The sequence below is a fragment of the Asparagus officinalis genome, chromosome 8 (genome assembly GCF_001876935.1).
Source record: "Asparagus officinalis chromosome 8, Aspof.V1, whole genome shotgun sequence".
NCBI lineage: Eukaryota > Viridiplantae > Streptophyta > Magnoliopsida > Asparagales > Asparagaceae > Asparagus > Asparagus officinalis.
The window spans coordinates 6,471,703-6,487,376 of NC_033801.1; the positions used below are offsets into that span (position 1 = coordinate 6,471,703).

Here is a 15,674-nt window from a genome sequence, read left to right on the forward strand (position 1 = left end):
GGATCTGTTTGGTGACGAGGATGAGATCGAGGAGGAGGAAGAGGAGGAGGAGAGAGATCTATTTGGTTCTGATAATGAGGAGTATGTGAGGACTGCAGCAAGGAGTCGGTTCCCGGTTCCAGGTTTAGCTTTTGGTCAAGATTTAAGCTTTTTTATTGAATCAGAAAGAAACAATTAGGTTTAGATTTGTTTGAAGCTAAAGTTTTCTCCTGAACTAGGGTTTTTAACATAACATAAATGCTGAGAGTCTCAAATAGTTTAATGTGTTTTTTGTGCCTCTCTGGGTTTTATCTCCTTATGGTGTAACTTTGAGTCAACAACTGAAAATGCTTGAGTAAGTAGTTGAAAGGTGTAATTTTCTGTTCAAAAGCAAGATTTTGATATACATAGGATAAAATCTGAACATGTCATGCATTGAGCCTTACTGTAGCTTGCTAAAAATTGGAATTTTTTTGTCATGTTTCGCTTCAAGAGTGAAGCTTTTTTATCAAATTAGAAAGTACCATTATCTTTACATTTGTTTGAAGCTAAAACTTTCTCCTGAATTAGGGTTTATAATATAATTATTGTTGTGTGTTAAAATTGCTGGAATAGTTGAATATCCAGAAGCTCAAGAGTCTAAATTGGTGAAATGTTGTCTATTCTGATATAGTTTTGTACTCTTCAGTTTGATATGGGCCAACAACTGTCTGAAAATGCTTGAGAGTAAACAGTGAAACTTGTACTTTTCCGTTCTAAAGCAACATATTGGTTCCAGATTTAGTTTGGTCTTTTTTGTTATGATTTGGTTCAAGATTAAAGCCTTTTGCTAGAATTAGAAGGAAACAATTGGGTTTACATTTCTTGGAAGATTAAACTTTATCCAGGACTAGGGTTTTTAACATAATTTTGTTGTATATTGGAACTGCTAGAATAGAAATATCTATAAGCCTGAAATGTGTATTTTTGGTTTTGTCTGCTTCTAATAAATATAGTTTTTGTATTTTCTGTTTAATATGAGCCAACTGCTATTTAAAAATGCTTGAGAGTAAATAATTGCAATGTGTTATTTTCTGTTTAAAAGCTATATATTGGGACCTAATAGGATAGTAATCAAGTAAAACTGATATTTGAGCATCCATGCGTTGATGTTTGAGCTTATTGTAGCTCATTGAAAATGCTTTCTTGAAGATACAATTATTAAGTTTGAGATGATTTGACTTGATCACGGTTTAACATATCTGCTCTCTCTTGGGTTTGATGTAACCTCTTCTAATTGTAATAAGAAATGGTTTGTTTGCAACAGAATTATGGATTTTTTTTTTTACCTCCTAACAAAAATATCACCTCTATGGCAGTTCTACCTCCTCAACAAATTACAAATAATCATGGAAGAGGAGGCTTTGGTGGGCGTGGTAGAGGATCCGGCCTGCTTCCGAGACCAGGTCCTTATCCCCAAAGGCAAAATTTTGGTTTTGGTCGCTTTTCCAATGGACGTAATCCTGAGAATTTTGTTTCTGAAATGAGGCTCACGAAGAGTGAAGAAACTCTATCTCGAAAAGCAATTGCATTTCAGGAGGTAGTTTAGATGTGCTTACTTTGTTTTGTTGCTTTTATTTAAAATTTATTTTATCCTGTTGGTTTGCTGACATTTTTTTACATGCAAATTTTCATCCAAAAGCCTTGCGAGATTGCATGCTATAGCCGGGTTGAAAGTGGAGATGTCTATTTTGATGATCGTAGCTTGGTGAGAGTCCAAACATTAATTGCAACTTTCTTATTTTGTATGCATGAGTTGCTTAAATTTGAATCTGTATCCTACAGGTTAACTTTCTTACTGCCTTGGCATTAGTTGCTTATATTTAATCTGCGTCATATAGCTAATGTTTGTTGCTAACTTTTAAATTGAAATTATCCAAATCATTATCTTATCTAATATGAGTGTTAACATCAATTATAGAGAAGGAAGAGTATCCCTTTTGGGGTGTCTCATAATTGGTTTGGCACGTAACTATTTAGATGACTGTGCACTTAAATTTGGCCCATATACATGCTTCTTATGTAATGTAAATTGCACTTTCTTTTCTTGTACTGCTAGAGACTTTTCAAACGTATGATATCTGAGGATGTTGGAGCAAATTTGAATATGGGGTTCGAGTCATTTATTGAAAAAAGAGGTATGCAATATTCTTCATAAGTTATTACTACGCTAGACAAAATCCTTCTTACTTCCTGTCTAATTATTTTCTATTTTGAACTTGTTATTGTCACTGCACTTTGTTGATGATCTTATAAAGAAACAGTACTTCACATATGTTGGCTGTATGTTCTCATGAATTTCTGATGGTAGTGTTACATGATTAAACATTGACTAAAAACAGATGTAGGATTCAGACATCCCTATATTCTCACATATAAGATAGATTTTGCATCTTTTAGTATTTTAATTTTCAATCATTTATCATCTTGCCTGAAGATTTGAAGACAATCGTATCATCTTATGTTAGCTTTTCCCTGCTGTAAGGTATTTCTCTTATTTTCCTGTTGCTCCTTTTTGCTTGTTTCCTCTATGTATGTCATATCCCTCTTGCATATTCATACACCAGTTCAATTTGTTATGTTTACCCTATGAACATTCATCTTTTTAGTTACACAAGATCCTTTCCTTACAAGAATGGTTCGTTATTACTAATATTATCTTTTCGACATGTTGTTTAATGGAGGAACATTTACTTATACCCTTTTCTTTTGTACCTTTATTTACTTAGTTGCTTCATCTAATTTGCCATCCGTCAGTATGTAGACCTGAGATTGTCAATTTCTGGTTGGCTAAGTGTCTAAAATTTCAGGTTATATTGTCTATAAATAATGTAGCAAATAATATGGTACCTGCAGACAAGGAAGAACTCCCATATCTCAAGCATGCTTGTAGTTCTCTCTTCCAGGTTTTTGTAGATACTACTGGTTTGTAATGTAGTTAAACTGGCTAATACTCTAGTTGTAGGCTCTACAGATAGTGTTTTAAAAGTCTGTTTTAACCAATTTTGTATCGAATTTCTGTAGAATATTCAATTGAAGTCCAAAAACTCATAAAACCATGCCAGTTTCAGTACCCACTATTATTAAAGGCTCATACTTTCGACTGGCACAGCAAGGCTAACTCCCAGGGCTTTTTAAGACAAATAACATGACATAGAGAACCATGTAGCTACAGTTGCGTTTTGTTTTATGCGTTATCCTGTATGGTGACTTGTATCTGTCGTTAAAGCTTCATCCAGTTCTACAACTTTCAGATATGTGAAAATTCTTATCTCCTAAATTTCTAATCTGTAGTCGGATCCTTGTAGACATACAAATCTATGAACTGTATCCCTTGTTATGTCTATTATTTCCTTTTATGTTTCTGATGTTCAGAATCTTGTAATGAAGTTCCATATTAAAGTTTCTTTCTGTGATGATTTGGAGTAGTAAGTTTCTTCCTTCAGTCATATTATTTTGAATGTTTGTTTCTATAGCTCTTAATTATGCTGGTATTGTGTTTTAATTTTATTTATCATCCTTTCTGTCAGATATGGGTGATGAAGGGTTTGGTCATCTCCTTGGGTGCATAAGGAACACAAACATTCCTCTCCAGAATATACATTTCGTGGTGAATACTTTTTTGCATTCATTTAATTTTTAATGTTTGGATTGGTCATGCAATTAGTTTATCATGATGCCTCAGGCTTGTATTAGGGATTTTTTTTTTTTTTCATTTAATCTGTTTGATATCTATTGTACTTAGTTATGTTTTGCTTTTGACAGACTTTTCGCAACAACCTCAATAAGGTATGCCATTACTTCCTATCGCCCTGAAGCTAGTTTTTGATTGTTCCAGTACTAGGGATCTTAGGTGAATTGCTTGATTGGAGTAATATTGTCTTTCAGTTTGGAATGAATGCAAAAGAGGCTTTACCTGTTTTCTTTTCAGATACTAGCTACAGCTTACATAAGAAATGAGCCATGGAAAATGGGCGTTCATAAAAGGAAAGGTGTTGTTTATCTCAATGTGCATAAGCTTCCTGAAAGGCCAAAAAGTGAGATTGACCGCAGAAGGTACACCACTGCTACTTTACCTTCTAATGATCTTAAATTTCTTCAAGTTATAATATAGGATATATTGCATCCCTTTCAAGGTTCAAACTTTGAGACTTTAGTGGTAATGTATTCAAGGATGTACTGTTGCTATTGTCCATGGCCGCATGCTATCCTTGTCATTGGCAGATTTGATGTATACCGCTTGTGACTTACCATCGTGGTAGAATTATTTGAATATGACATACTGGCATTTGAATATGACTTATGATAGCTTTTATTTATACTGCTGCTTGTGACTTATCATCGTGGTAGAATTATTTTCATAAAAAATAATTAGTTCAAATGTCAAAAAGATGTTTTCTCCTTTGTTGCCATAATGTTGTCAATTTGTTCACTTACCTATACACCATAATTACCCAGTGGCTAGTTTCTAAATCTTTCCTTGTTATTGTTACTTCCATAGTTTCAGTCAACTGTCTCTCAATTATCTGGTACCTCCCAGAGCAGGTGTCTCACTTTGGTATTGCATGCAATCTGTTCAACAAATTTTGATGTGCGCTTTTTAAAATTTTCAAGTATTGAGCCATGCTACTCAGGTGAGGGCAACACTAATCAAAGGTGATTTAAGAATCCTCAAACCCCCTTCCAACTGCCTGATAACAAACCATCTTGCTGGAACTGAACAGGATATTATTCTTTCTTTGTATATGTAGCAGAAAACTTACTTGCAGAATCCTCAGTCTCACTGATCATGTCAGACATAGATTCTCTTAGTGAATTCTGGATTTCAGTTCTGTATATGACTGTACTAGGCATTAATTTTAGCGAGGAAAACCAATTTAAGTGTAATTATGTCTCTGTTTTCACACAGTTAGATGCCAGCTGACATACATTAGTTCTGCTAGCATGCCCTGGGTTGGGAATATGAGTACTGACAATTTATTACTTTATGATCCCAGATGCTATTGGGGATATTCGTTTGAGAATCTTGCCACTGAGAACTCTAGAGAAATAGATGGAGATGGCAAAGGTATTGATGCAAATGTGGAGTTCTGTGCTGTAATTAAAACCAAGTTAGGGGCACATCGTATTATTATGGGTGCAGAGATGGACTGCTGTGATTCACCTGATGATGGCAGAAAGTTCTACATAGAACTGAAGACAAGCCGTGAGGTAAATTTTTTGCCCCTATGCTTGATTTTAATAATTTCTCTTTGGTATATTGATTGATAAGACAGTTTTCTCTCATTGAATTTTTGTGTACCTTAGTTGGATTACCGCACTGAAGAAAGATACGAGAGAGAGAAATTGCTTAAATTCTGGGTAAAAACTCTCTTGCCATATTATAATTCATGAATTTTAGCTTTAGCACCTCACCACATTTATAGCACTGTCATGTGATTATGTGTAGTATCATTTATCGTGTTCTTTTATCTTTTTCTATGTTTCATTTACTCTGAATTTTAAAAAAAGAGATCTTACTTGAAATGAAAGCTGAAGTAATACCTTGCTAAATGCAAGTGTTACTTAAAACAACTACCCGTTCACTTAATTATCTTGTCGTCATCATAACTCACTCTCTGGATTGGTTTATATAGGAAGGCTTCCAAAATCCAATTAACACATTCCCCCTGTTGTCCTTGCTCTGCAGGCATGAAATAGCTGAATTACTTTCAGAACTGTAACTCTATGTAGAGCAACACGGTCGCATATGCTGAGTACTTTGCTAATTTCTAGAGCATAGTATTTCTCCGTCCTTCGTAGAAAAACACTCCTAAACATTCTCTAGTTCTTTTTATTTCTGTCTGCCTCCACAATCATAAATTATAAACAAACTCTGGATTATAAAAAACATGATATGATGATAAGACACTTAAGCAGAGCAAAAGGACACAAATGAATTGGAAGGTAAACAAGCAAAAGTTAAAGTGGATGCACACTTACCTAGTTATCTTGCTCTCATACTAACTGGCTTTCTACTGATGTATAGAAAAATCTCAATTATCTGAAATGACATGCCCCCATCTCTCTAAGTCAGTTGGTAGTGCTATTTGATAATGAGAAGAGTTAGTTTTTGTTTTCTGATGCTAGTCCTTTTTTTCCTTCTAGTAAGTTCTTAAATTAGCCCTTGCGATATGACGTTTAACTTCTAATTGTCATTGCCAAATATCAAAAAAGTTGTTCTGTATAAATGATGGTTTGGTTTCTCTGTATTGTTGCAGATCCAATCGTTCCTAGCAGGTGTCCCATTTATTGTTGTTGGGTTCAGGTAGCCATTTTTGTTACGTATGCCTTTCTTCTTTCTTATCATGATGTTGAATTCATATGTATCAGGTTGTGTTATATTTCCATAAATCATGTTACTTTTTTAAACTTTTCCATGGTTTTCTTGATATTCAAATCAGGGTGTTGCCTGCTTATATATATTTGCTACCGCTTTCTTGCTAGTTTATACAGCCATTTCATGCTTACCAATCCTCTGATATTTTTGACAGGGATGATGCAGGCATATTAGTTCGTACTGAGAGGCTACGAACTAAGGACATAACACAGAGAGTGAAGATGAAAAGTTATTGGCAGGTATATCTTCATTTTTGCAAGTCAAAACAAGGGACCCATTTCCACCTCACAACAATAGGCTGCTGGTCAATGTTAATTAATTAATCAATAAATATAGTAATACAATGCCCTGATAATATGGGAAGCCCCGCATTCAAATTCAAACTCTGGAAAGAAGTTCAGGCTATATTTGGAATAAAATAATTTAAACTAGTATTTCAAGGAAATCCCTTGACTAACTTCGTCTATATGGAACAGCATTTTACAGTTATTTTGATGGATATGAGGCCTTGGAATTTGGATATGTGAAAAGTTAATATGTAGAGAGGTGAAGAAATTTTAATCTTCCTACGTAATTTGTGCAATATAATATTTTTCATGTATCCTAGTTTTTTAATGAAAATGAACAAAATTGCATATGATGTGGTTGGAAGCAATGACATGATAATGGTTAATTTAGTGGATTGGATGGTCCTTAAACAGAACTAACTAGAAGAATAAGAGTCATGTACCCAACCTCAAAATTTTGGGATAAAGGTTATGATATTCTTATTTTTATTGGAAGCATTGTCTGATTGGTTCTTGCTGCTTTTTTTTTATAGGGGGGCGTATGCCTCGCATTTGCTGATGAGGTCCTGTGTTGGCTGTATGGAACTGTCAAGGAGAGTGAGTTTTCGATCACTTGCAGCAATTCTTCATTTTCTAATTATTTCTTTTGGATCCTTATCCCCATTTCCTCCTCTTTTTTCCCCTTGCTTGCAGATGAAGATTATGTTCTGCAGTTTGTTCACCCTTTTCAACGCCTAGAGCTCCTTCGAGTCCAGTCTTGTCCAGATTCAATCACTCAACATGTCGAGCAACTCTGAACGACTGAGACCAACAAATTTTTTGCCCCCTCCTTTCTCACAACGATATAAATCACCATCATATCCTTGGCGGTCTTCATGAGCGTCGATGTATGTAACATAAATTAATCAACTAAGTAAAACAACCACTTGTGTTGCAGATGTAGCAGTACTTTTATAAAGTTTTGATCAATATTCTATGAGAATGGCTCCATTAACTTAATTCGTCTGCTGTCCTGTACTGCTGTTCTGTACTCTACTGATTGGTTTCAATTTGTTTATGTGATCGGTGAATGCTGGGCATGATCAAATGTGGGACATTATGCATTGATGGTTGGTTGAGACTCATGAGTGAACCCACAAAGCATGTCACTGTGGCATTCAAAGGCATAGTGTGTGCATTATTATTTTCATCATTAGTATCTTCTTTTGTGGATTTTGTGCATAGAGAAAAGGCTTAAAGTTCATGAGTAGAGCCATAAGGGTGTTTGATAGTGATATCAGTGATGTGGATGGCATTAACATTTCTTGTATCATGCCTATTTGTCTCACTGGGGCTGTTTGGTTCAGTTCCTAAAAATATAGGAAATAGAATCTCTATCATCAAATCAAATCTATTGCTTTTGATTGGTATCTTGGAATTGCTAATTTTTTATCTGAATTCAACATGATAATAGAAAAAGAAATCTTAGAACTCATAATCTCATGTTTGGTTCAAACCCTGAACCAAAGAAAATTAGGAAAGCAAAATTAGAAAAAGAGAGAAAAATAGAGAGGAGGAAATATTGAGGTGGCATTAATGTATAAGCATTCTACCGAAATCCTCTCTGAAAATTGATTTGGCAAACCCTAAAAATTGATTGCTTTTGTATTTTTATAGAAACATTTTCTTAAAAAACTTTTTGAAACAGACAAAATATATGGAATCCTATTATACCGAAAGTACCTCTTGTTGCTCCTAGAATTGCTTTTTCATTCCAAATCCTAGATTTTTTAGTGAACCAGATAGATCTATTGTGTAAATTTTGCGTTTTTGTGTTGTGACTAACAGAAAATGCGAGCAGTTTCAATCAGTTTTCTTTGTCTTCCTTCTTTTCTTTGGCCTTTTGAAATAGAATATGTAACATTTTCGTGGTTTTTATTGAATATTTTTTTACGTGGTTCTTATTGAATATTTTTTTGGTACATAATCCTTTATTATTTTGCTATTAGCATAACATTGTTTGTATAAATTTATCATTATAGGTTACATGTTGAAATATTACATAAGGGAAGAAAGTTTTAATTTAGCAACTATTTGGTTGCTCAATTGTAAATGCAACAAATGTCGCATGTTATATGTTACTTGTTGAAATTTAACATGAAGGAATAAAGCTTTAATTGAGCGGCTGTTTGGTTTGCTTCAATCGTAAACGCAACAAATGTTGCATGTAGAATATGCTGCATGCATTATTTTTTGCAAGAAATCAACTTCAAAGCCATAGGAAATGTATTTCCAATTCCAAATCCAATGTTAAGTTACTTACACAAGTTAGGAATTTGCATATTTTGTTGTCCAAAGTGCATTTCTATTGCAAATTAAGTATCTGTTTTGCTGTGATTGTAAAATGATTATCATTAACTGGTTTTCAAACCTAATTAGCAGTCAACCGGAAGGCCAAAAAAAAAAGGAGAAAAAAAAAGCTCTCCAAAATAGATGGCAATGATAAAGGCAAAAAGGATGGGACTGGAGGACTGGAGGACCTCAGTAAGTGTCATCAAACTTATATAAAGTCCTTTTCAATATGCTCAAGTCCTAAATTATTCTGATTGTGACGATAATACTGTAGTTTGACTGTATGAATCTAAGAGTAATCTGATTATAATTTGACAATTTAAGCAGTCCAATATATTAAGAGCCTAAGCTTTTGGTTCAAAAAGCTAACTCAAATAAGCCGTATAATAAGAGCATAAGAGATACATATCAGGCTCAGAAACTCTTGATCATAATAGGGAATGAAGTGTTCGTATGTCATGTGTCATGCATGATACATGATACAATATTTTTCTTTTTTAAATTTAATATACTCGCGTCTAGATTGATATATAAATTGAAAGAACTGTCAGTGCTCCATAAACAGTATGTGCTTTCTTCTAGCATTATTTCATTCTGAGCACTATTGTCACAATCTTTTGTGATTAGTACATATCATCAAGTTAGTGAGCAATCAATATGCAACATATGCATCACTGTAGTTTTCGCATAAGTATTGGCTATAAGTGAAGAATTCTTCAAGTTGATCATTCTGGTTGCGTTATTAATTTCTTCTTCGGCATCATTGGCTTTTTCTTATAATTTGGTGCGTTTTCTTTTCTTAATGGCCTTTCCTCATCTTATCAACTTCTGAAGTTTAAGTTATGTTGCTTCTTAAAAGGTTAGAATTGATATTCAAAGTTTTATTGCCCATGTAATGACTACGTCTCGGTAGAATATCATCCTGTCAGCTTCAAATAAATTCAGATCTAATTTAAGAAACAAATTATCAAATAGACTACCAAAATGACATGAGCTTTCAAACTATGTAAATTTTCTGTCATCATCAAGCTAATTCATCCAAATCTGAAACTCAAGTTCATGAAGTAAATCCAAATGGATAAATTTTTACTACAGTAAATTGAACTGAAAACTGATAACCAATTATACAAAGAACCGAAGGACATAACAAAATTCTGAAAAATACGCGCAGATGCTAATACGATTCTTAAATAGATTCTTCTTACTCAAATTCCACATTAATCAAGTGAATATAAAGCTAAATCTTTCTGATGGGCACTTAACTGGCAGCCAGCTAAGGCATGGTCTGGTGACATTTGGGCCAAAATCTATATCTGACAGTCTGATGCTAATCCTACGGTTAATAATTCAGGCACAGAACTAACTACGTACATTTAACTAGTGAGAGAGAGGAGACAGAATCATTCCATGTTCTTTGTGAGACTAAGGTTTCTCTCCCCCCCTCTCTTTTGACAGCTGAAAGAAACTCATCATAGAGCCTTCAAGTTGAAGAGAGTTATTTTCTTATATATTCATTTCTTTGTTCTTCAGGAGAAATAGAAGGAAGAAATGAGCAACAATTCAAGGTTTATAAAGTGTGTGACGATTGGAGATGGAGCTGTTGGCAAAACTTGCCTCCTTATATCCTACACTAGTAACACTTTTCCTAATGTCTCTCTCTTACTTCACATTTTTTCTTGTTTAGTATTTTTTTTTCATATTATGTATTATTTCTATGTATGCAGTCACTTGTGGGTATTGATAGATTCTTGTGATTTTCCTGATTTTGGCAGGATTATGTTCCAACTGTGTTCGATAATTTTAGTGCAAATGTGGTTGTCGATGGGTTAACCGTTAATCTTGGCCTCTGGGACACTGCTGGTATTTTCTTTTGTTGCTGTCATTTTCTTTCAGTACTATTGTTAGATTGTTGCATAGTTTATATAGAAATACTATAAAAAATTTCTTTAATATTCTACCTATATTTAATGAAAAAAGATACTAAATTTTAGCGCAAATGTGGCTGTCGATGGGTTAACCGTGAATCTTGGTTTAGACACAAATATCACTTTGGTGATCTCTTTTAGTATAATTAGTCTGCCAAAAAAAAATTCCGTAATTGCATTTGGAGGCAAAATACCACATTGATATCATTTGCCAGGAAAATTATAAGGGGCTTGATTTGAAAATTAGATGCAGATATCATTTCATTTGAATTTGTGCAGGTCAAGAAGACTACAACAGGCTCAGGCCTCTTAGCTACAGAGGAGCTGATGTCTTCCTCCTAGCATTCTCCCTCATCAGCAGGGCTAGTTTCGAGAATGTCAGCAAGAAAGTAAAGCTTGAATCCTTTTTCCTCTCATATAATGTTATCGACTATAGATTGCTTATTAATATGAATATGGTGTGTCTCTGCGACAAAAGTGGATGCCGGAGCTTAGACATTATGCCGAGTCAGTCCCCGTTGTGCTTGTGGGCACCAAACTAGGTACAGCTTTATCTTTGCTCCTGTATCGGTTCTTCATACTATCTTAGTTGTCTTATCCAGTGATCGACAAGTAATTTCCGAAAAGTTGTAAATTCTAAGAGCATCTCCAACCCAAAAATCCAAAATGGTGTAGTTTTTACACCAAGTTGGTGTAGTTTTTACACCAAATCACTATTCCATCTCCAACCTTTACACCAAATTTTACATCAAAAAGAATATTCCTTCTATTTACAAACTATAAAATGGGATATGGTTGGAATATTTAATTTGTTATAACAAACTATAAGGGCAAACTTGGAAAAAACCAAAATCTCCATATCTACAATGTTGAGCCATTCCTGGCGCAATACTGTAGCACCACTTTAAAATGACGCTAAGTTTGGCATTGGGTTGGAGGAAGAATTGGCGCTGAATTTGCATTAAAATGGGTATTTGGAGTTGGGTCGGAGATGCTCTAATACAGCTTTAACCGAGTACAGTTTCCCTGTTAGAGAGAATGGAACCTGTGAAATTTATTGGTTGATATATGACTGCTACGATGGCAAAGCATTTATCCTAGATAAAAAGTAACAAGGATATCTCATTATGTATGAATATGTCAAGTCTTGTCTCAACTATACCCATTCGAAGGACATGTGAATATATTGCAAACATAGAATAATTTAAAATAGGTTAAATTACACAAAACCCCCCCCAAGAACTTTCAGAGTTTTGCAGTAAAACCGCAATAACTTTCACATGTTGTTGAAAAATCCCAATAAGTTTCTGCATTTTCCAGATGACAGCCATGAATTAGAACCAGAAAACAACATAAGAAGGCATTTTGAAAGTTATTGGGATGTAGGGTAATTAATTTACCCCAAAGAGATTGGGGGTTTTCTGCAAAAATCATCGGGGGTTTACTACGAAGTGCTTGATGTTCTTGGGGGTTAAGTGTAATTTACCTTTCAAACTATTTTCTTATGGAGATATATACGTGGAACATTTCGCACAAATGGCTTCCCTCTTCAGTAAAGTGATAAGGATAGTAATAAGAATAAGGTCTAAGATAATATGCGACCGAGAGTTGTGGAAGCGAGATCTACTTTATTGTCAAGAGTGCGCGGACAATTTGTAATCTGAGCACAGAAAACCCCCTTAACATTGGATGATTACCAGATATAACTTTCAAAATGTCAGAAAGCCCCCTTTTAAGTTTAGGATTTATCAGAAAATTCCATTTGAACTTCAAGAATTTAACAGAAAACCCCCCTAACAGTGTAACTGCAGTTTTCACATGGATGGGTAGAATTAGACAGGGTGATATTTCTGGCAGTGAAAATGTTAAGGGGAATTTTCTGAAGTTTAGCCTGGTTTTTTCTTTGTCCAAAGGAGGAATAGCTTACTGAGGGTAATATATGAATGTGTTCTTATCAGATTTGAGAGATGACCCACAATTTCTGACGGACCACCCTGGTGCATCTACTATCTCAACAGCGCAGGTAATTTTTAATTTCCTGTTACCGCCACATTTTATGGTTAAAATTTTGCGATTAATTTCATGCATGATAAACTTTTTACTACTGTTTATGCTGGTAAGTAATAGGCGATACTCGGAACATTCTAATTAATGGAGAAACGTACTCGTGTTCTTCTTTCCTAAGAAATGTGTACTGTCATTGTATACAAGTGTTTAGTTGAATCTAGATTTATAATCAGGGTGTGATTCTGTTATTCCTCAATGTTCTTTTTTAGCACCCAAACTATATGCAGAAGTAGAAACCTTTGATTAAGGGGCCATATTACAGAAATTGACATCTTTTGAGACCTCTTTTAAAGTTGCATTGGCATTTTGCAGGAACATAAACACTCTAAGATATTAATCTACATTTATGGTTCCAATAAAATTGAAAATAAAGAACCACCAATACAAAGAAACATTATTGTTACTAGCTCAGTAATTGCATGCAAGATTATTCTCAGCCAAAAATGGACTCACTATGCCTTGATGTTTTTATTTTCAGGGTGAGGAACTAAAGAAGCAAATAGGAGCATCGGTATACGTTGAGTGTAGTTCTAAGACTCAGCAGGTTTGTGTGCAGCCATTCTATATGCTATATAAGGATTTCAGAGTGAAGTCTTTCTCTGTTGTCACAAGTTTTAAGCCCTGACGTGCTATTAGTATTGATGTGAAAATATCGTTGCTCTGGATGTGAGAGATTCTAATTAGTTTTCACTGTAACTTTTCTGACTAAAGTTTGTGTGTACCATTAATAAAACTAACCTGACACTAACAATGAAGAGGCTCAAGTAATAATATCCCTTCTTATGTGAGCGTGGCCATAACAACTATATTCTATCCAGATATATTTGCACATATATACTTTTGTATGGTTCAAGAAAATGAAACAATGAGTCCAGTCCATAATTAACTATACTTTTTCCAAAAGATCCTAATGCATTTCAGCCATATATTTTTCAAGAACTTAAGTGTTGGGCTCATCTGCAAGCAATAGATGCACATAGGTGTTTATTGACAGGGATAAAACTAACAGTGCTTGGTATGAATTAGTATCCATGATATTTTCTTTTCATGGAACAGAATAACATAGTCACCATTTCATAGAATTTCTTGAAATTATCGCTGCAATTTTATTCTATTTCATTATAGCTTTAAAGTCCTATTAGTACTGATGAAATATGTCCTGATGCAGAATGTGAAGGCTGTTTTCGATTCTGCGATCAAAATCGTACTTCAACCTCCAAGACCCATAAAACAGAAGAAAAAGAAAAAGTTGTGCCCGATCCTTTAGTTTCTGCATCCAGTCAGAAAATATACTAATGGAGCTGCTGCCTATTTAATTATTAGTGACAGCTTAATTTGCAGTTTACATTTGTGATAAAAATAGTTTCAATGTCTAAATACCAATTTCGTAAAATTTATATGCTTTTAACATAAGATTGAGATTATGCGGAACTGTTTTCTCTACTTTATTTCTTCCTCTCTGACTCAAACGCACTGACTGAGTAAAGAGGAAGCAATCAAAATTTTATGACTTTTTGTCAACCTGACATCTCCAGAGGCCTAATGTGAGTGAGATGGCACGGTAACATTCACACTCTCCCTTTTTAGTGAGAAATAATTTCTCTTTCAAATGATAATGACTTGCTTACAGACAAATGCCACCTGTAGTAGAGGTATTTGTTTTGTGCTCCTTTCATTATCTGAACAGTCACTTAGTCAATGTATACAGAACATTTGTCAAATGACCATTTATCAATCTAGAGCTTTGATTTCGTATACGCAGGCCCGTCGGCTTAGCTGTCGACTAATGAATGGATCTAAAATGGACCAATAAACTACATTATCACAATCTCTAGAACAAATTTCTATTTTCTCTAGTGAGAAGACATCATGGGATGCCAGCACAAACAAGGCACATGATTATTAATCTTTTGAAATTTTACATGGATGAAGAAAATATTTTCTTCATCCATGTGCAAGCCAACACATAAACAGGAGGACAATAAGATGTCATTCCTATATCTTGCTCTAAAGTCTTTTTTCTACAGGAAGCGAAATATTGTTTCTCAAAATTTTTGAAACCCTTCATCGATGTTCGTTCTGAATCAAAGAAGTGATTTCGAGAAACAAATAACATTATCAGGGTCGAAAGATTTATTCAAAATGAGAGTTGAATCAAAGAAGTGATTTCGAGAAACAAATAACATTATCAGGGTCGAAAGATTTATTCAAAATGAGAGTTGGTTTTGGGGGATTTTTCGAGAAACAAATAACATTATCAGGGTCGAAAGATTTATTCAAAATGAGAGTTGGTTTTGGGGGATTTTTCCCCATAAAAATTTAGCTGTTATTTGTGAACGTGTAAGCAGTAAGCTGCAAACAACGCATCATTTCATTTGATTTAGTTTAAGGTTTTATATCCGTGAACGTGATAAAATATGATGCTCTAAGACAAATAAATGCATACATTATTATCCATTCAATCTTCTCCTTTAAAATTTTGACCTCATACACAATTATTAACTAGTTCTTACAAGTGCATGGCAGTTATCCATTAAAACAGCAAGGATATTGCTGAGGTTTTTCAGATATCTTCTGATATTAAGCTGATGGAGATAGGCACCGGATACTTTTGTCTTTTCAATGACTATGATGCTTATCTTGATAAGTCTTTGGTTTACTTATTTC

The 15,674-nt window shown here is 34.3% G+C and overlaps 2 protein-coding genes across 2 annotated transcripts in view; both read left to right on the plus strand.

The window, feature by feature from the left end:
• LOC109820769 (decapping nuclease DXO homolog, chloroplastic) overlaps nucleotides 1-7,685 on the plus strand; it is an 8,480-nt gene extending 795 nt beyond the window's left edge. The window contains exons 2-14 of the mRNA XM_020386964.1: nucleotides 6-122; nucleotides 1,338-1,558; nucleotides 1,661-1,726; nucleotides 2,078-2,156; nucleotides 3,549-3,628; nucleotides 3,784-3,807; nucleotides 3,950-4,074; nucleotides 5,016-5,229; nucleotides 5,326-5,379; nucleotides 6,279-6,325; nucleotides 6,552-6,636; nucleotides 7,218-7,281; nucleotides 7,378-7,685. Coding sequence (XP_020242553.1) covers nucleotides 6-122; nucleotides 1,338-1,558; nucleotides 1,661-1,726; nucleotides 2,078-2,156; nucleotides 3,549-3,628; nucleotides 3,784-3,807; nucleotides 3,950-4,074; nucleotides 5,016-5,229; nucleotides 5,326-5,379; nucleotides 6,279-6,325; nucleotides 6,552-6,636; nucleotides 7,218-7,281; nucleotides 7,378-7,481 — 1,280 coding nt within the window. The 3' untranslated portion in view covers nucleotides 7,482-7,685. The remainder of the gene's footprint in view (nucleotides 1-5; nucleotides 123-1,337; nucleotides 1,559-1,660; nucleotides 1,727-2,077; nucleotides 2,157-3,548; nucleotides 3,629-3,783; nucleotides 3,808-3,949; nucleotides 4,075-5,015; nucleotides 5,230-5,325; nucleotides 5,380-6,278; nucleotides 6,326-6,551; nucleotides 6,637-7,217; nucleotides 7,282-7,377) is intronic.
• Nucleotides 10,506-14,455, plus strand: LOC109822258 (rac-like GTP-binding protein RAC2). Its single transcript, XM_020388429.1, has 7 exons — nucleotides 10,506-10,665; nucleotides 10,788-10,875; nucleotides 11,220-11,329; nucleotides 11,419-11,482; nucleotides 12,899-12,963; nucleotides 13,486-13,551; nucleotides 14,176-14,455. The coding sequence occupies exons 1-7, from the start codon at nucleotides 10,564-10,566 to the stop codon at nucleotides 14,272-14,274; spliced, it is 594 nt and encodes a 197-aa protein (XP_020244018.1). The 5' UTR covers nucleotides 10,506-10,563; the 3' UTR covers nucleotides 14,275-14,455.